Source organism: Carassius auratus, chromosome 19, assembly GCF_003368295.1.
Source record: "Carassius auratus strain Wakin chromosome 19, ASM336829v1, whole genome shotgun sequence".
Lineage (NCBI taxonomy): Eukaryota > Metazoa > Chordata > Actinopteri > Cypriniformes > Cyprinidae > Carassius > Carassius auratus.
This window is the reverse complement of record NC_039261.1, coordinates 26,911,035-26,927,009: the sequence shown is the minus strand read 5'-3', so window position 1 is coordinate 26,927,009 and position 15,975 is coordinate 26,911,035. Positions and strand designations below refer to the sequence as shown.

The 15,975-nt window shown below is 36.5% G+C and overlaps 1 protein-coding gene across 1 annotated transcript; it reads left to right on the top strand.

Moving 5' to 3' along the window:
• Positions 1 to 209: 209 nt before the first annotated feature.
• On the top strand, positions 210 to 15,883 carry LOC113120029 (prolyl endopeptidase). Its single transcript, XM_026289845.1, has 15 exons — positions 210 to 406; positions 788 to 862; positions 3,651 to 3,784; positions 3,952 to 4,082; positions 5,276 to 5,485; positions 5,688 to 5,809; positions 6,021 to 6,126; positions 6,752 to 6,943; positions 7,837 to 8,034; positions 9,831 to 9,934; positions 10,518 to 10,654; positions 10,784 to 10,878; positions 12,565 to 12,696; positions 14,634 to 14,790; positions 15,426 to 15,883. Exons 1-15 carry the CDS (start codon positions 365 to 367, stop codon positions 15,718 to 15,720), a joined length of 2,130 nt encoding a protein of 709 aa, XP_026145630.1. The 5' UTR covers positions 210 to 364; the 3' UTR covers positions 15,721 to 15,883.
• Positions 15,884 to 15,975: the final 92 nt, after the last annotated feature.

The following is a 15,975-nucleotide window of genomic DNA, read 5'->3' as shown; positions in this document are numbered from 1 at the left end:
AATTAAACGCCTTCAAGAACACTGAGAAAAAATCCTACTAAAACATATCACGACATCGCAGCAAAACACACACTGTAGTGTACTGTGTGAGATTCTAACCAATCAGCTTTGGGTTGACCAATCCAGTCCAATCATTTCCTGCCTGAAAAGCTGCCTTGTTCTGTAGTCAGGAGAGTGAGAGAAAGAGAGAGAGAGAGAGAGAGAGAGAGAGAGAGAGAGAGAGAGAGAGAGAGAGAAACAGAGAGCCGTGTTTGATTTCACTTTCACTTTTCAGAGCTGACTCACCCGGGCGTGAAACATACGGACAAACACACAAAAATATACACAGAAATACAAAAAACAACAACAACAAAACACACCCAGCATGGCTTTCACATACCCTGAAGTACGGAGGGACGACAGTAAGGTCAGTGGTACTTTTACTTGGGGTTTTGCACATCTAGTCTTTCATTCATTTGCTTGCACTTCCTGTTTCTTTAAGACACATGGAATGCACAAACAAATAGCGCAGACTAAAAAGCCTTACTGGAACACGGGAGTGAGCTTCTGCCATGTGTCATGAGATTGGAGGTGTTCAGGGGTGTCTGTGTTGATATCTAGTGGTTATGTGTCAGAAGTTGCATATGGTACAGCAGCTGATTACATTATGGTTTCCATGTAGCGCGGGTTTGCCTCGAGGCCTAGTTTAACAGATACGCAACTGCCTGGAAACCGAATGTGTTTTGTTTCTATTTTCTCCCTGTGCAGACATGCCTGCTGCTCCTAACTTTGGTGTTTTGTTACAAAGGTGGATGATTATCATGGAGTAAAGATCTCAGATCCTTACCACTGGCTGGAGGACCCTGACAGTGAGGAGTCTAAGGTGACCCACACATGTGACCCCCTTTTCTATCACAATGGACTTTTTTTTAAGCATTGGTGGGCTTTTCATCATAACAGGGATGGCAGAGGAGTTACAGAAAATGATGGGGAAAAAGAGGGAGGGCTGGTACTGGGAAACAACCAGAGATTATTTAAATGTGGCTCACCCTCAAAATATTTTAAAATGTGCACTTCTCACCAGGCAAACTCTCAATGGCTTCGGTTACGCTTTGACTAAAATGATTGCTTTCATGATACCATAAAAGATAACTTGAGGCATTTCTTCTGATGAAACAGGATGGTGACGGATATTACGTATACATGAAATAAGACTCGAGCCCTATTAGGATGGTAATTGTTTCACATGGAGACGTCTGTAAATATAAACTTTCACACTACTCATGTGGTCAGTCACATGATTGTCAGCTATAAACAATATCTTTTATTGCTTGGGAAATTTATAAATTCATATTTAATTTAATAATAGTAAAATATATCCTATTCACAGTATTACTGAATTGTACTGTATTATTTGATTACTTAAATATCCCATTTAAAACCAAGAAAACTGACATGCTATATGTGGAAATAAGCAAACTTATGTAAAATTTACATAAGGGAACCATTTGACCTGGCTACTTGTTCGGCTAGTAAAAGAATTAGCTGTGGAAGCGAATTATTTTTATATTTATATTATTATTTTTTTATTATTTTTATTATTGCATACCAAAATAATGGCCCATTTCAAAAGTTTACATTATTCTGTTTTGACTTGGTTTTCTTCGTCTTAACAGCTCACGCTCACTGTAGTGGAGAGGTGATGTAACATTCTTGTTAACAATTTCCAGCATTTCATTAATAAAAATGTCCATATTAAAAATGCACAACAGTTACCAAATGGTGCTTTGCAGTGTTTTAAAAAAAAATCCCTTCTAGTAAATGCCACAGAGATGTGGATTCAGGCGATAATTATATTAACACACGACATTACCTTGGTATATGTAAAAAAAAAAATACAATTAATAAATTGCTTGGAATTTTACACGAATGGAGAAAACACCAACATTTTGTAGTCAGAAAGCAATAAAATCACCAACTAGCCCCTGTAAATATTCAATTGACCTTACGTCTCTATGAGAAACAATTACCGTTCCAAAAGTGGTTTCATCGCTTTATGAAGCTGCTTGATCACTGGCATTTGGTCAACAAAACTTCATTTAAAGATGTCCAAAATAGTTACTCTGTCTCTTTAAAAGGTGCACACAGTTTTTCTCCAGTTTTAGTTTTAGAGAGAAAAAAAAATAAAAATTCTGTATAAAGCAATGTCCCACTCATGGGTGATGCCATGTTGACATCCCATGACTAGCTCATGCAACTGATACTAATGACACAGTCACTCATTCAATGTCCAGCATAAACCACCAACAATCCACCAAAAAATAACTAAAACTGAATCCATGAATGTCCATTGTGGATGTATGTTATAATACATAGAAAAACAGCCAGGTTTGTTTACTACCTTCATGCATCCAGACCAACAGTTGTCAATATAGAGCCCAACAACACTGGTACTACTGAACTGTATTAGGACAAATAAGACACAGCTAAATGTAAGCAAAAATGTATTTCCCATATTCCCACAGAGCCAATTTATAGTATACTTAATTATTCAATGATGTTAATAAAATTATATTTAATCCCGAATCAGATTTTTCTCAATACACAGTAAACTCAATACACAAATTCTGTGTTACAAATGCAAATCACATTCAAATAGTCCACAATCTCAGACCAACATTAATGTTAAGGATTTATTTCTATTCTAAGTCCACTTCAAACAATGTTGCAATAAAAATGCTGATAGGACCAATTAGATTAACAACCATCTAATACTAGAACTACATTCTGTATCACTTTCGGCAGCTGCTATTTGCACTAAGTGTAAATAGCATATTTTCTTAGTGATAGATGCTATTTACACTAACTGCAAACACCTATAGATTCTATTTACATTATGTTAAAACTTTGCTAATTATTGCAAATAGTGGCAGATTCTAAGCCAGGTTGATCGCGTCAAAATAAATATGTCATACGTTTTACCATCTGCACCACTAGAACTGACGATTATCAGTTGTCTTTCGTAGAGTTGACTAGCCGAATCACACATTGGTGGGCGGATTTAGTATAAATAGCTTCAGCCATACAAGGCGGGCTATTCACACTTAGTGTAAATAGACACCCCGATCATTTTTGGTTCACCAGCATTTCTGCATTACAATAAATTACAACAGGGTTTTTTTCAGTTAATGAAAAGCTAATAAATAATTAAATCGTAAAAATATTTAATATTTTTAATATTTAATGATAAAAAAAAATTTGTATATGTATTGGCCATGTGACCATTAACTGACATCAGAGAACTATGAATATGCAAATGTTTTATTACCTCAAATGGACATTTAAGTAAATAATGGGGTTTGTCTGCCAATGAAAGTCCTTGCAAAATCCTTTCACTGTGGCTCTGCTGTCCCACGGACATCATCTGACAGGCTGACTGACAAGACAGTTACAAGCTTTCATGCACTAAAGCGTCTATCTCTTTCTTATCAGACAAGGTAATCACTACATACCACCATTTACGCTGTATTTTTAGGCTTACCCTGTTTTGTTTCCTGGGTTCCACCCATGGCCCACATTACCGGAACAAAGAAATGTGTAGAAAAATTGACATGTAAACAAGTTCTCTGTGTGCATGACAACGACCATTTTAACAGTCTCTTGCCCTGCAGATGTTTGTTGAAGAGCAGAATAAGTTGACCATGCCATTCCTGGAGCAATGTGCGGTTAAACAACAGTTTCACCAGCGCCTCACAGAGCTCTACAACTACCCAAAATATAGCTGTCCTTACAAGAGAGGAAAGAGGTAGAGAACAGACCAACAGACAGCACCAAACAGCCCGGGACCACCGCACAGAACACAACCGTTTCACACTAGCAAACATTTTTCACGTTCAAAATAAATAAGTACATAAAATGTCACCTTGTTAAATGTATATTAAATTAATACAATTAATCAATATTCTATTATAGGTATTTCTATTTCCATAATGAGGGTCTGCAAAACCAGGATGTGCTCTATGTGCAGGAGTCTTTAAACAGTCCTGCTTCGGTGTTCTTTGACCCAAACACTCTCTCAGAGGACGGAACTGTGGCTCTCAAAAGTGAGTCTGATTGGCTGGTTGATTCAAAATATATTTACACCCACCTGTAAAGTGTTTACTGTACAACAACGTCCTAGTTTTTCCTTTTCACTCTCTCCCGGCCTCTTCTCCTTTATCCTTTCTTTACATGTCCTGACACGTTTCATTCCTGTTTAAAAAAGAGACAAGATATCCATAGACAGACCACAAAAAATATATAAACATACATTTGGGGCTTAATGATAATAAATGAGTGCATAATAACAACACAATTATAACTACTTAAAATGAAAGAATGTTAGAACATTATCGAATGAAAGGACTCTCTACCCCTAAACCTACCTATCACAGAAAAACATTTTTAGATTAAAAAACAAAACAAAACTCAAAATCCATGCTCCTGTTGTAATACCTATGTCATTATACACATTTGTGCACTCATAAACCATATAAACCTGCACAAACACATCACAGCCTGACTGTGTATCTCTTGAGTTATGCATTTTTCTCCTTTCTAATTTAAGTGTCTAATTTTACAGTAGCTTTCTGGCTATGTAGGCCTTTCTCTGCAAATGTTTTTAAACAAGATTATTTGCATATATTGGAAACCAGACTACTTTCCCTTTTCATTCTTTTCCTGGAGTGGCTGTTATAATAGTTTATTGATGTCTTTGTTGAACAGGTTTGGAGATCAGCTTTAGCCCTGAGGGACTGTGTGTCCTTCAGTAAAATACAGAGCTGGGATTTTTAAAGTTATGTATATCCGCAATGCCTAAAGGCAGATTCATATATGACTCCCTTTTATGGAACTGCACATTCACACAGGCGATAATTGGTTTTCCTTTAACTAGTGCCTGTAAATGTAATGCTGATAAAATTTTGATAGCTGAGGAATACCCGCAGCTTTATTACTGTTAACCCGACAGCACATCTGCCAAGAATCCGTCACATCACTGTATTTTACAGCTTTGTCCTTCCTTGTTTTTTTGTCTTTCATCACTTTGTTTTCTTTCTATCTGACTTTTTCCGTTTTTTTTTTTTTACACATCCTCTATCAAACAGCTCTCTGTTTTGTGTTGATATTTGCGATTTAGAGAGCATTAGCTTCAATCGCACCATTGAAGTTAACAATTTTGCACTTAAATTAGCAAATCTGGATTTCATCACAGCTTGTTGAAGATTTTCACGTCTGTTTGCTTCTTGTTGATGTACAGTGGGTCGCCTGTCAGAAGAATGTGAGTATTTTGCATATGGCCTGAGCAGCGCAGGCTCTGATTGGGTGACTGTACACTTCCTGAAGGCTGATGACCTCACCAAACTGCCAGACGTTCTGGAGAGGGTGAAGTTCAGCTGCTTGGCATGGACCCATGATGCCAAAGGCATCTTCTACAACTGCTACCCTCGACAGGATGGCAAAGCTGATGGTATGTGCACATCAACTGCAAATTACACTACTTTCCTTCTTCGCTGACATAACTTAAGCTATTTAGCCATACAGGCATTGCTTGAAGAAGTCTGTATTCGGTCTGCTTCCAGTGTGATATAGGCAAAGTGCCCTGTAAAATAGGTTCTGAATGATAATTCTTGTTGACTTTCAGTGATTTACTTGTGTTATTTCCTTTCTAGGCACAGAGACCACAACAAACCTAAACCAGAAGCTTTACTACCATGTTATTGGAACCAGCCAATCAGAAGACATCCTGGTGGCAGAATTTCCTGACAACCCGAAATGGCACAGTAGCCTTACTGTAAGAGAACACCAAATTTAAACAATACCCACTTTATGGGAAGATAACCTTATGCAACTTACTCTCATGATTCAGACAATGTGATGAAACATTTATAAAGAATTTGACAAAATTACCTACCCTAAAATTAATTGTTCTCCTTTTTTGTGTGTGGTTTCTCTTTTTCTTACACAATCTTCCACCGTTTCTCCTTTTCTCCTCGTCTGTCCAGGTCTCTGATGATGGCAGGTATGCAGTGCTGTCCATCACCGAGGGTTGTGAGCCAGTCAACCGTCTGTGGTACTGCGACCTGCAGCAGCTGCCCAATGGCATCACAGGTATGTGTGGCAAACTACAATGAAATTAATAATAATAATAATAATAAATGAATTAAAATACCCCGAAAGGACTTAAAGGACCACTATATTAATTATATTATATTATATTATATTATATTATATTATATTATATTATATTATATTATATTATAAATGTATGTAAGACAGGGTCTGTAAGATGTAAATAAGTTTTTCTTGTTCAGCAAGGCTGCACAGTAATATTACCAATAATAAAAGCAGTAATAATGTGTAATATTATTACAATAAAAAACTTTTTCTTTTTAAATATATTTTAAAAAGTAATTTATTCTTGTGATCAAAGCTGTGTTTACAGCATCATTCCTTCTTTCTTCTGTCACATGATCCTTCAGAAATAATTCTAATATACTGATTCAGTGCTGAACAAATCTTTCTTATTATTATCAATCATGAAAACAGTTGTGCTGCCTAATATTGTAATATTGTAAGCCATTACACATTTTTTCAAGATTTTTTTGACGAATAGAAGTTAATTTATTTGAAATAGAAATGTTTTGTAACAATGCAGGTCTTAACTGACACTTTCGATCAATTCAGTGCATACTTGCTGAATAAAAGCATTCATTTGATAGTAATGTTCTTCAAGGTTTGCTGCCGTGGGTGAAGCTGGTTGACACATTTGAAGCGCAGTACACATACATCACCAACGAAGGCACCGTCTTCACCTTACGCACCAATCTGGATGCTCCTCGTTACCGCCTCATCACCATAGACCTGCAGAAACCAGAGCAGACACACTGGAAAACCCTCATCCCCCAACACCAGAAAGACGTTCTTGGTAAGGGAATGTTATACTCTACTTGTCAACAAAAGAAAAGTTTCTCTGTGGTTTTCCACCAAATATAACTACTCCATGGTTTAAGTCTGAAAGCAAAGGGGAAAAAACAACAACTAGAAGTATCAGTACTGCAATTGTACTGTTCTCATAAATAATAACAACAACAATAAATAATAATTAGAGTTGTTATTATGATGAAATACTTTACTGATTTGTTTAATTTTATAATTTGATCAAATCATACTGCTACTAAATAATTATTATATTTAATATTTATTATTATATTAATTAATAACAACAACAACAACAACTGCGAAAACGTATTTCGCCAAATTGTATTGCCTGGTTTTTTTTTTCCGTTTTTTTTTTATGAAATAATACACATACTTAATGGCTGGTATAAAATATTTATGGCCAGTCAATCTTCTCAAGTCACCAGCCGCTGGCAGGTCTGGCAAAATGTTAGCTTGAGACACCGGACACACACTTTAAACAAAGGCAAAAACATGTATTACCCCAGAATTATGTGTTTTTACAGTTAAAACACATGAAACTACCTTATATATAGCTGAAACTACCAAACGAAACCACTGCCAGGAAACACACACACATTTGTGTAATTGGACCTTTGTCTCATAGCTACAGAGACAACTAGCCCTGGTTACCCCTCCATTTTCCCTGTAGAATGTTTCAGTTAAAACGTTTTGGAAACAGAGTAAGCTCATATTTTCTTGGTATTCACAGTAGTCAACATCTGTGGGTGAAACTATCACAAGCCTCCACACACACACAGAGACACACACACACTTCCTCTTCCCCCACACTATCATTAACTCATTTCCAATAAAAACAAAGAGAACTGCAGCCTGATGGTGTTTATATCTTGTCTGCAGGCTTCGTGGAGTGTGTGAACCAGCGCCATCTGCTGGTGAATTATGTGCATGACGTGAAAGACATCTTACAGCTGTACGAGCTGCAGTCAGGGAAACTGATCAGAGACCTGCCGCTAGATGTGGGCACTGTAGTCGGCCTCAGCTGCAAGAAGAAGCACCCTGACTTCTTCTACAAGTTCACTTCATTTACTACACCAGGTAAACACCCTTAAATCATCAAATCATGCGTGACATTTATGCCAAAAGACACTACATAACCTCAAGTACAGTATTGTTCAAAATAATAGCAGTACAATGTGACTAACCAGAATAATCAAGGTTTTTCGTATATTTTTTTATTGCTATGTGGCAAACAAGTTACCAGTAGGTTCAGTAGATTCTCAGAAAACAAATGAGACCCAGCATTCATGATATGCACGCTCTTAAGGCTGTGCAATTGGGCAATTAGTTGAATTAGTTGAAAGGGGTGTGTTCAAAAAAATAGCAGTGTGGCATTCAATCACTGAGGTCATCAATTTTGTGAAGAAACAGGTGTGAATCAGGTGGCCCCTATTTAAGGATGAAGCCAACACTTGTTGAACATGCATTTGAAAGCTGAGGAAAATGGGTCGTTCAAGACATTGTTCAGAAGAACAGCGTACTTTGATTAAAAAGTTGATTAGAGAGGGGAAAACCTATAAAGAGGTGCAAAAAATGATAGGCTGTTCAGCTAAAATGATCTCCAATGCCTTAAAATGGAGAGCAAAACCAGAGAGACGTGGAAGAAAACGGAAGACAACCATCAAAATGGATAGAAGAATAACCAGAATGGCAAAGGCTCAGCCAATGATCACCTCCATGATGATCAAAGACAGTCTGGAGTTACCTGTAAGTACTGTGACAGTTAGAAGACATCTGTGTGAAGCTAATCTATTTTCAAGAATCCCCCGCAAAGTCCCTCTGTTAAAAAAAAGGCATGTGCAGAAGAGGTTACAATTTGCCAAAGAACACATCAACTGGCCTAAAGAGAAATGGAGGAACATTTTGTGGACTGATGAGAGTAAAATTGTTCTTTTTGGGTCCAAGGGCCACAGGCAGTTTGTGAGACGACCCCCAAACTCTGAATTCAAGCCACAGTACACAGTGAAGACAGTGAAGCATGGAGGTGCAAGCATCATGATATGGGCATGTTTCTCCTACTATGGTGTTGGGCCTATTTATCGCATACCAGGGATCATGGATCAGTTTGCATATGTTAAAATACTTGAAGAGGTCATGTTGCCCTATGCTGAAGAGGACATGCCCTTGAAATGGTTGTTTCAACAAGACAATGACCCAAAACACACTAGTAAACGGGCAAAGTCTTGGTTCCAAACCAACAAAATTAATGTTATGGAGTGGCCAGCCCAATCTCCAGACCTTAATCCAATTGAGAACTTGTGGGGTGATATCAAAAATGCTGTTTCTGAAGCAAAACCAAGAAATGTGAATGAATTGTGGAATGTTTTTAAAGAATCATGGAGTGGAATAACAGCTGAGAGGTGCCACAAGTTGTTTGACTCCATGTCACACAGATGTCAAGCAGTTTTAAAAAACTGTGATCATACAACTAAATATTAGTTTAGTGATTCACAGGATTGCTAAATCCCAGAAAAAAAAAATGTTTGTACAAAATAGTTTTGAGATTGTACAGTCAAAGGTAGACACTGCTATTTTTTTGAACACACCCCTTTCAACTAATTGCCCAATTGCACAGCCTTAAGAGCGTGCATATCATGAATGCTGGGTCTTGTTTGTTTTCTGACAATCTACTGAACCTACTGGTAACATGTTTGCCACGTAGCAATAAAAAATATACTAAAAACCTTGATTATTCTGGTTAGTCACATTGTACTGCTATTATTTTGAACACTACTGTATAAGGACACCCCAGTATGTGCATTTGCTTTGGCAGTAAAAGGGAGATCACATAGATTTCCAGACCATGAACAGTGTTTTTATTCTTTGTATCGTAGGCATAATCTACCACTGTGACCTGAGTCAACCCGACCCAGAGCCCACGATCTTCAGGCAGGTGGAAGTAAAGGGCATCAACCCGAGTGACTACCAGACAACTCAGGTCAGGATGCAGTCGGTCGAAGTAAACAAATGAATCACAGGCCACAGGAAGTTTCAGTATTACAAATATATGTGTACACTAATGATAAATATAAATATGGAATAATTAAATGTTTTAATGCTGTTGAAAAGAAGTCTCTTATACTTCATTACTCCAGTCTTCAGAGTCACATTATGCTTCAGAAATCATTTTAATATGCTGATGTGGTGCTTTAAAAACATTTGTATTATTATTGTCAGCATTGAAAACTGTTTTACCTGGCTTCATATAATATTTAATATTATATCTAATAATTTTGTGGAAATTTTCTATTAATAAAAAAATGCGTTTATGACAAAAATATTAAGATGTTTACAGTATGGATGATAATAAGAATAGGAATGACTGCTAAAAATTAAATGACTTTTTTTTAAAGATATATTCAAATAGAAAACAATTCATTTAAATCGCATTAATTTCACAATATTAAAGTCTTTTTACTAAATGTATGGAGTCACGGTGAGAATAAGACAAATATTAACTTAAAAAAGTAGTTTTGACTGTAATAACACACCTTAAGTGTTGTGTTTTTCATTCATAACAGGTGTTTTACCCCAGTAATGATGGCACAAAGATCCCGATGTTCCTGGTACATGCACGTGGCATAGAAAGAGACGGCTCTCATCCAATATTTCTGTACGGTTATGGAGGATTTGAGAACTCAATTCAGCCATATTACAAGTCAGTATAAGCTCTCTGTTTGTGTTTGACTAAAGATCGGTAAATGGAATTGGATGGAAAAGGGAGAGAGTAGGTGAAATATGAATATCCCCAACTATTAACCAATTATTTCTCCATGGGTATGTGCAGTACTGCATACCTGCTCTTTATTAGACACCTGGGTGGGATCCTGGCTGTAGCTAACATCAGAGGAGGAGGAGAGTATGGCCAAACTTGGCACAAAGGTATCCTCACTTCACTCACGGTCGCTCAGATGTGTTTCCTTTTGAAAGATAAATGAAGAATGATTTCAGAGCAACTCTAATTAGTCAACATTTTTAACACTACTCCGACTTGAAAAGTGGTAAAGAAGGCCTGGTCCGAAACTCGCAGAAGGTCGCTGACTACTTTGCATAAAAGTGAAGTTAATGGCGGTGAAGTATCTGTTTGAGTCACTAGTCTGACGATCACTGCCCACAGGATTATGTGTTTCAAAAGCAGAGTTTCTTTATAGGGTTGAGATAGAAACTAATTGTTTGGAACCAAAAAGACTAATAGTTCATTTAGCTAATTTAGTTTCATGACCCCTCTTTAGTATCCATCCCGTCTGTTTTTAACACTAAACTAACACAAATATTAGAACAAACTGACAGTTATGTTATGCATTAAAGAAGTGAAACCAGCATAGTGTTAACCTGTTTAATCCAGTATTGTAACTTATTTGTATCATTTGAATTTTTTTATTTAGTGCAAAATCTTGTCATTGCAATATTTTAGTGCAGCTTTCACTAACAGCTGCAACTGGATTTAATACGTATACCTAAATTCACTGTTATCCCACAATTGTGACCAACAATATTTTTACTTATTCTATGACAACACTCAGTAATTGTGAATTCATATAGACACCTTAAGGATAAGTTGGACCAAAAATCTTTGTCATATCTTTATGTTAACTTCACTAGGCTTTTGTTTTGGAGCTTTGATGCAGTCATCATCTTCTCATGGTGTAAACAGGAATTAAACTGCTATGGTATTTTGCACTACAATTTGCACTAGTCATGTGAAACTGCACATTTTGTGCAACTCCTTCATTTTTTCCATATTTGCAGGAAATGCACTCAAACATCAGTCAGTAAGATATTTAGAGCTTTATAAATGAAAATCTTCTTTATAGTCACAGTTGTTACTGGTATTAATAATAATGATAATAATAATAATAATAATGTTTTCTAGTTCTTGTATAATTATTTTACTTGCAGTCATTATGAATAAATTATTATTATTATTATTATTATTATTATTATAACTTACCATGCCACAGGACAATACAACTGAATTGCAACAGCAAAAAATTGCTGTTTTTTTTTTTTTCTGAAAACTTTCAGAAAAACTGGTGACCAGCTACAGTACCTAAACTTTTTAGCGAGTGGTTATTTTGTATATATTTAGAAATATGCTGCTTTTAATTAAGGTGATAAATGTGGTTATAATAAATGTGGAAATAATAATGACTTCGTTTTAGTCCAAAGATCCAATAAACTTTTTTCAAACATAATTTCCCTCTTCCCTCTCAAACCTTTTCTGTTTTAAGTTTAAAGGTAGTGCAAGTAATGTACTTTGCAACATATTAAAAATTATGCAACATGAAATATTATTTGAATAGTATCTTTTTTTTTCTTTTTTTTTAACATATTGCCAAATGACTTATGTTACCCCTTACATGAGTAAAGTGTGACATTTTTTTGAGAAGTAATTTCTCTATGGCTGTATCTTACATAAACATGTAGTATATAGGATAAATTGAATTAAAACCAAAGGAGCCAATACCTCTTCCCCCTTGACTTCAGTACAAGTGGCACAGTTTACCTCACTCCCTCTACCATGTGTTGCTTCAAACTGTACGTTTTTAAGAAGATTTCTGATTTCAGCTGGCACTCTTGGGAACAAGCAGAACTGCTTTGATGACTTCCAGTGTGCTGCTGAGTACCTGATCCAGGAGGGATACACCACAGCCAGCCAGATCGCCATCAACGGAGCTTCCAACGGCGGCCTGCTCGTGGGTGAGTTTCTCGGTTTCTTGGCGAGCGGTCTGAGGAAGTCAGACAGACAAGATCACTTCCAGCTAATGAAGAACACAACCAGTAAGACCCGACAGTCTTAGCACACATACGCCTTCGCACATGGTAAAATTAGGGTGGTGCTGTAATGGAAACTTATGGACGTGCAGCTGTGTGGCTTTAATGATGTGCACAATGTGTGCCGTTACTCACAGCTAGCTCATCTGTTGACTAAACATGACATTGGCATTCACACATGTCGCACACACACCAGCATCTGCGAGAGGCGAAGAAGCACTCGCTCCTCAGTCAAAGACTTTGTCACTCTCATTAAACAGCACGTTTAGTAGGAGATGCAGTCGTTAGACAGGCGACACTCGCCAGCTGCCAGTGCAAATACAGTTTCAATATCTGTCTTATTCATAGGAGAGACAGGATTGAGTCAGTGCAGTCATTGAGTATATGCAGGATTGTGCAGAATTCATGTGTGGTTGATCGTGGGAGGCACATGGTATTTGTTGAAATATTTTTTACAGATTTTTCTTAGAACTGAACACGTCATTCAAAAGGTTCTACACATTTCCAGCCTGCTGTGTTCATTCAGCAAAGATGATTTTATTTTTGCTTTAAAGTGCAACTGTGGATACTATCTATACCTTAAATGGAGGAAGAAATATTTATGAAATTTGAACAATCATATATTTGTATGTACAGTATATATGTATGTATGTTCATACAGTCAAACCAAAAATCATTCAAACACCAAATATAATTTTTGATAGATTTTTTTTCAGCAGTGGGCGCAGGACACTGTAGATCATAAATGTAAATGAGGATAGCAAATTAAAGTGAACTATGACACATTCTACACAAGAATTCTTCATACAGGGGACTAGCAGTAAAATTTGAGATAAAAAATAAAATAAAAGTGTTTTTTCTTTAAATGCTAATGTGAACTTTTTACACCTCAGACTGAACAAAATTGAGCTATCAAAGTTATCTGACATTATCAAGATATTTTATTACCATTTTCTAAACTATAGTGAATAAACTGTGATACACTATAATGTGAGATATATTAAAGGTATCTGGATGAATTTTGACCACACACACACACACACACACACAGTAATTAAAGTAAATTAATTCCATATTTAAGAAAATGTTAATAAAATAATATTAATAAATTATTAATAAGGAATTAAATATAGAAAAATGATACATGACCCAGACCCTTTTTCTTAACTTTCACCTCAAGTATTCAAAACATAGAAAGAAAGAAAGAAAATGAATGAATGAATGAATAATAATAACACTAATATGATTAAAAATAATAATAAGGCAAAAAAAATCCTTTGTTTTGTTACACAGCAGAACAATATGTAGAAAAACAAAACAAAAACAACAAAAAACTAAACACCTTGGCATTCAGGGCATTCACGAATATCATAGTTGTATTCAGCTCAGCTTACCACATTTGACCATGTTTTTCATTCAGCAAAAATATAATACATTTTCCCCCCTGAAATTCTGAGCCAAAAAATCAGTAGGCTCCATCTGCACCTGGTTGTGGGTTACTAGTGTGTGGATGTGTGGGTGTGAGGTAACAATCAGAACAAGATAAAGGTGTGTAGGCGGTGCACCGGTTTGAAAACTTTGGCCGTGAATAAATTACTAAGCATTTGAAAAAAAAAAGCTTCTTTATGCTGAGTGTGCCAGCTAGGTTAGTATGTCTGTGTTGATCCCTGTGTTTAGTCACAGTTGCCTATAAGAATGGGAGGTGTGTCAAATCGGGCTGTTCTATCTGAGTAATCCAAAGCATTTTTAGGCCCACTCATTTAAGTACAGGTGTGTGAGTCAGTGCGTCTGGTAAATGTAGACTGTGTATGGCCATTGCATTCAATTGGAGAAGAGTGATCTGTGTGTTTGTTTTTTTTCAGGGGCATGTGTAAACCAACGGCCCGAGCTGTTCGGCTGTGCAGTAGCTGAGGTTGGGGTCATGGACATGCTCAAGTTCCACAAATTCACCATCGGTCACGCCTGGACCACTGACTACGGCTGTGCTGATGATCCCGAACAGTTCAAGTGGCTCATCAAGTATGGATTCCTGTTTTCTACTGGTCAAAGTTTGCAATAATTAACATTATTATTATTTTTAATAGAAGCCTCTTATGCTCACCAAGGCTGCATTTATTTGTTCTAATTTTCAGCAGAAATATTATTTTATGAAATATTATTACAATTTAAAATAATTTTTTTTTAGCTATTTCTTCAGTCTTCAGTGTCCCACGATCCTTCAGAAATCATTCTAATATACTGATTTGGTACTAATTTATTATTAGTGCTTAATGGTTATTATTATTATCATAAATGTTGAAAACTGTTTGTTTTTGCAGTATAATTTTATGCAAACTGTGATATTTTTTGTCTGGGTTTCTTTGATGAATCAAAATTTAAAGCACAGCATTTAAAATATTAAGCTTTAAAATCTTTCCTCAACATTCCATATAGAACACAATAAGATCAACATTGATAATAATAAGAAATGGTTCTTTAGCACCAAACCGGCATACTAGAATGTTTTCTGAAGGACCATGAGACTATGAAGACTTAAGTAATGGCTGGTGAAAAAACAGCTTTGTCATCACAGGAATAAAATACATTTTAAAATGCATTCAAATGCAGCCTTGGTGAAACTTCAAGAACATATAGATTTACCTTTTCCTCCACAGGTACTCTCCTCTCCATAACCTTCCTCAGACCCCTCGAGATGGGACCCCTTACCCCGCGATGCTACTGCTGACAGCTGATCATGATGACCGTGTGGTTCCCCTGCACACTCTGAAGTACGTGGCCACTCTCCAGCATGGCGTGGGCCGCAGCCCTGGGCAAACCCAGCCGCTGCTGGTCAGAGTGGACACGCGCAGTGGACATGGAGCCGGGAAACCCACCGCTAAAGCCATCCTGGAGGACACACACATCTTCTCCTTTATTGCTCAGACACTGAACCTCAGATGGAGGGAATGAGAGAGAAAGAGAGAGAGATGCAGTAAACAGAATTAACAATGTAAGGAAAAGAGCACAAATAAACTAGTGATTTGTAAAGATGTTTGGCTGTCTTTATGCATGGACTGAGAAGAGAAGGGCATTTGGGCAGTAAGTAAATGGAGATATAAAACATGGAAGGTACTTAACTGATTTTTTTGTAGCAACTTGATTTTTAGTTTTGTTTTAGCACAGCAATGATCTTTTTTTTTTTTTCAATCAAAATAAACAACTGAT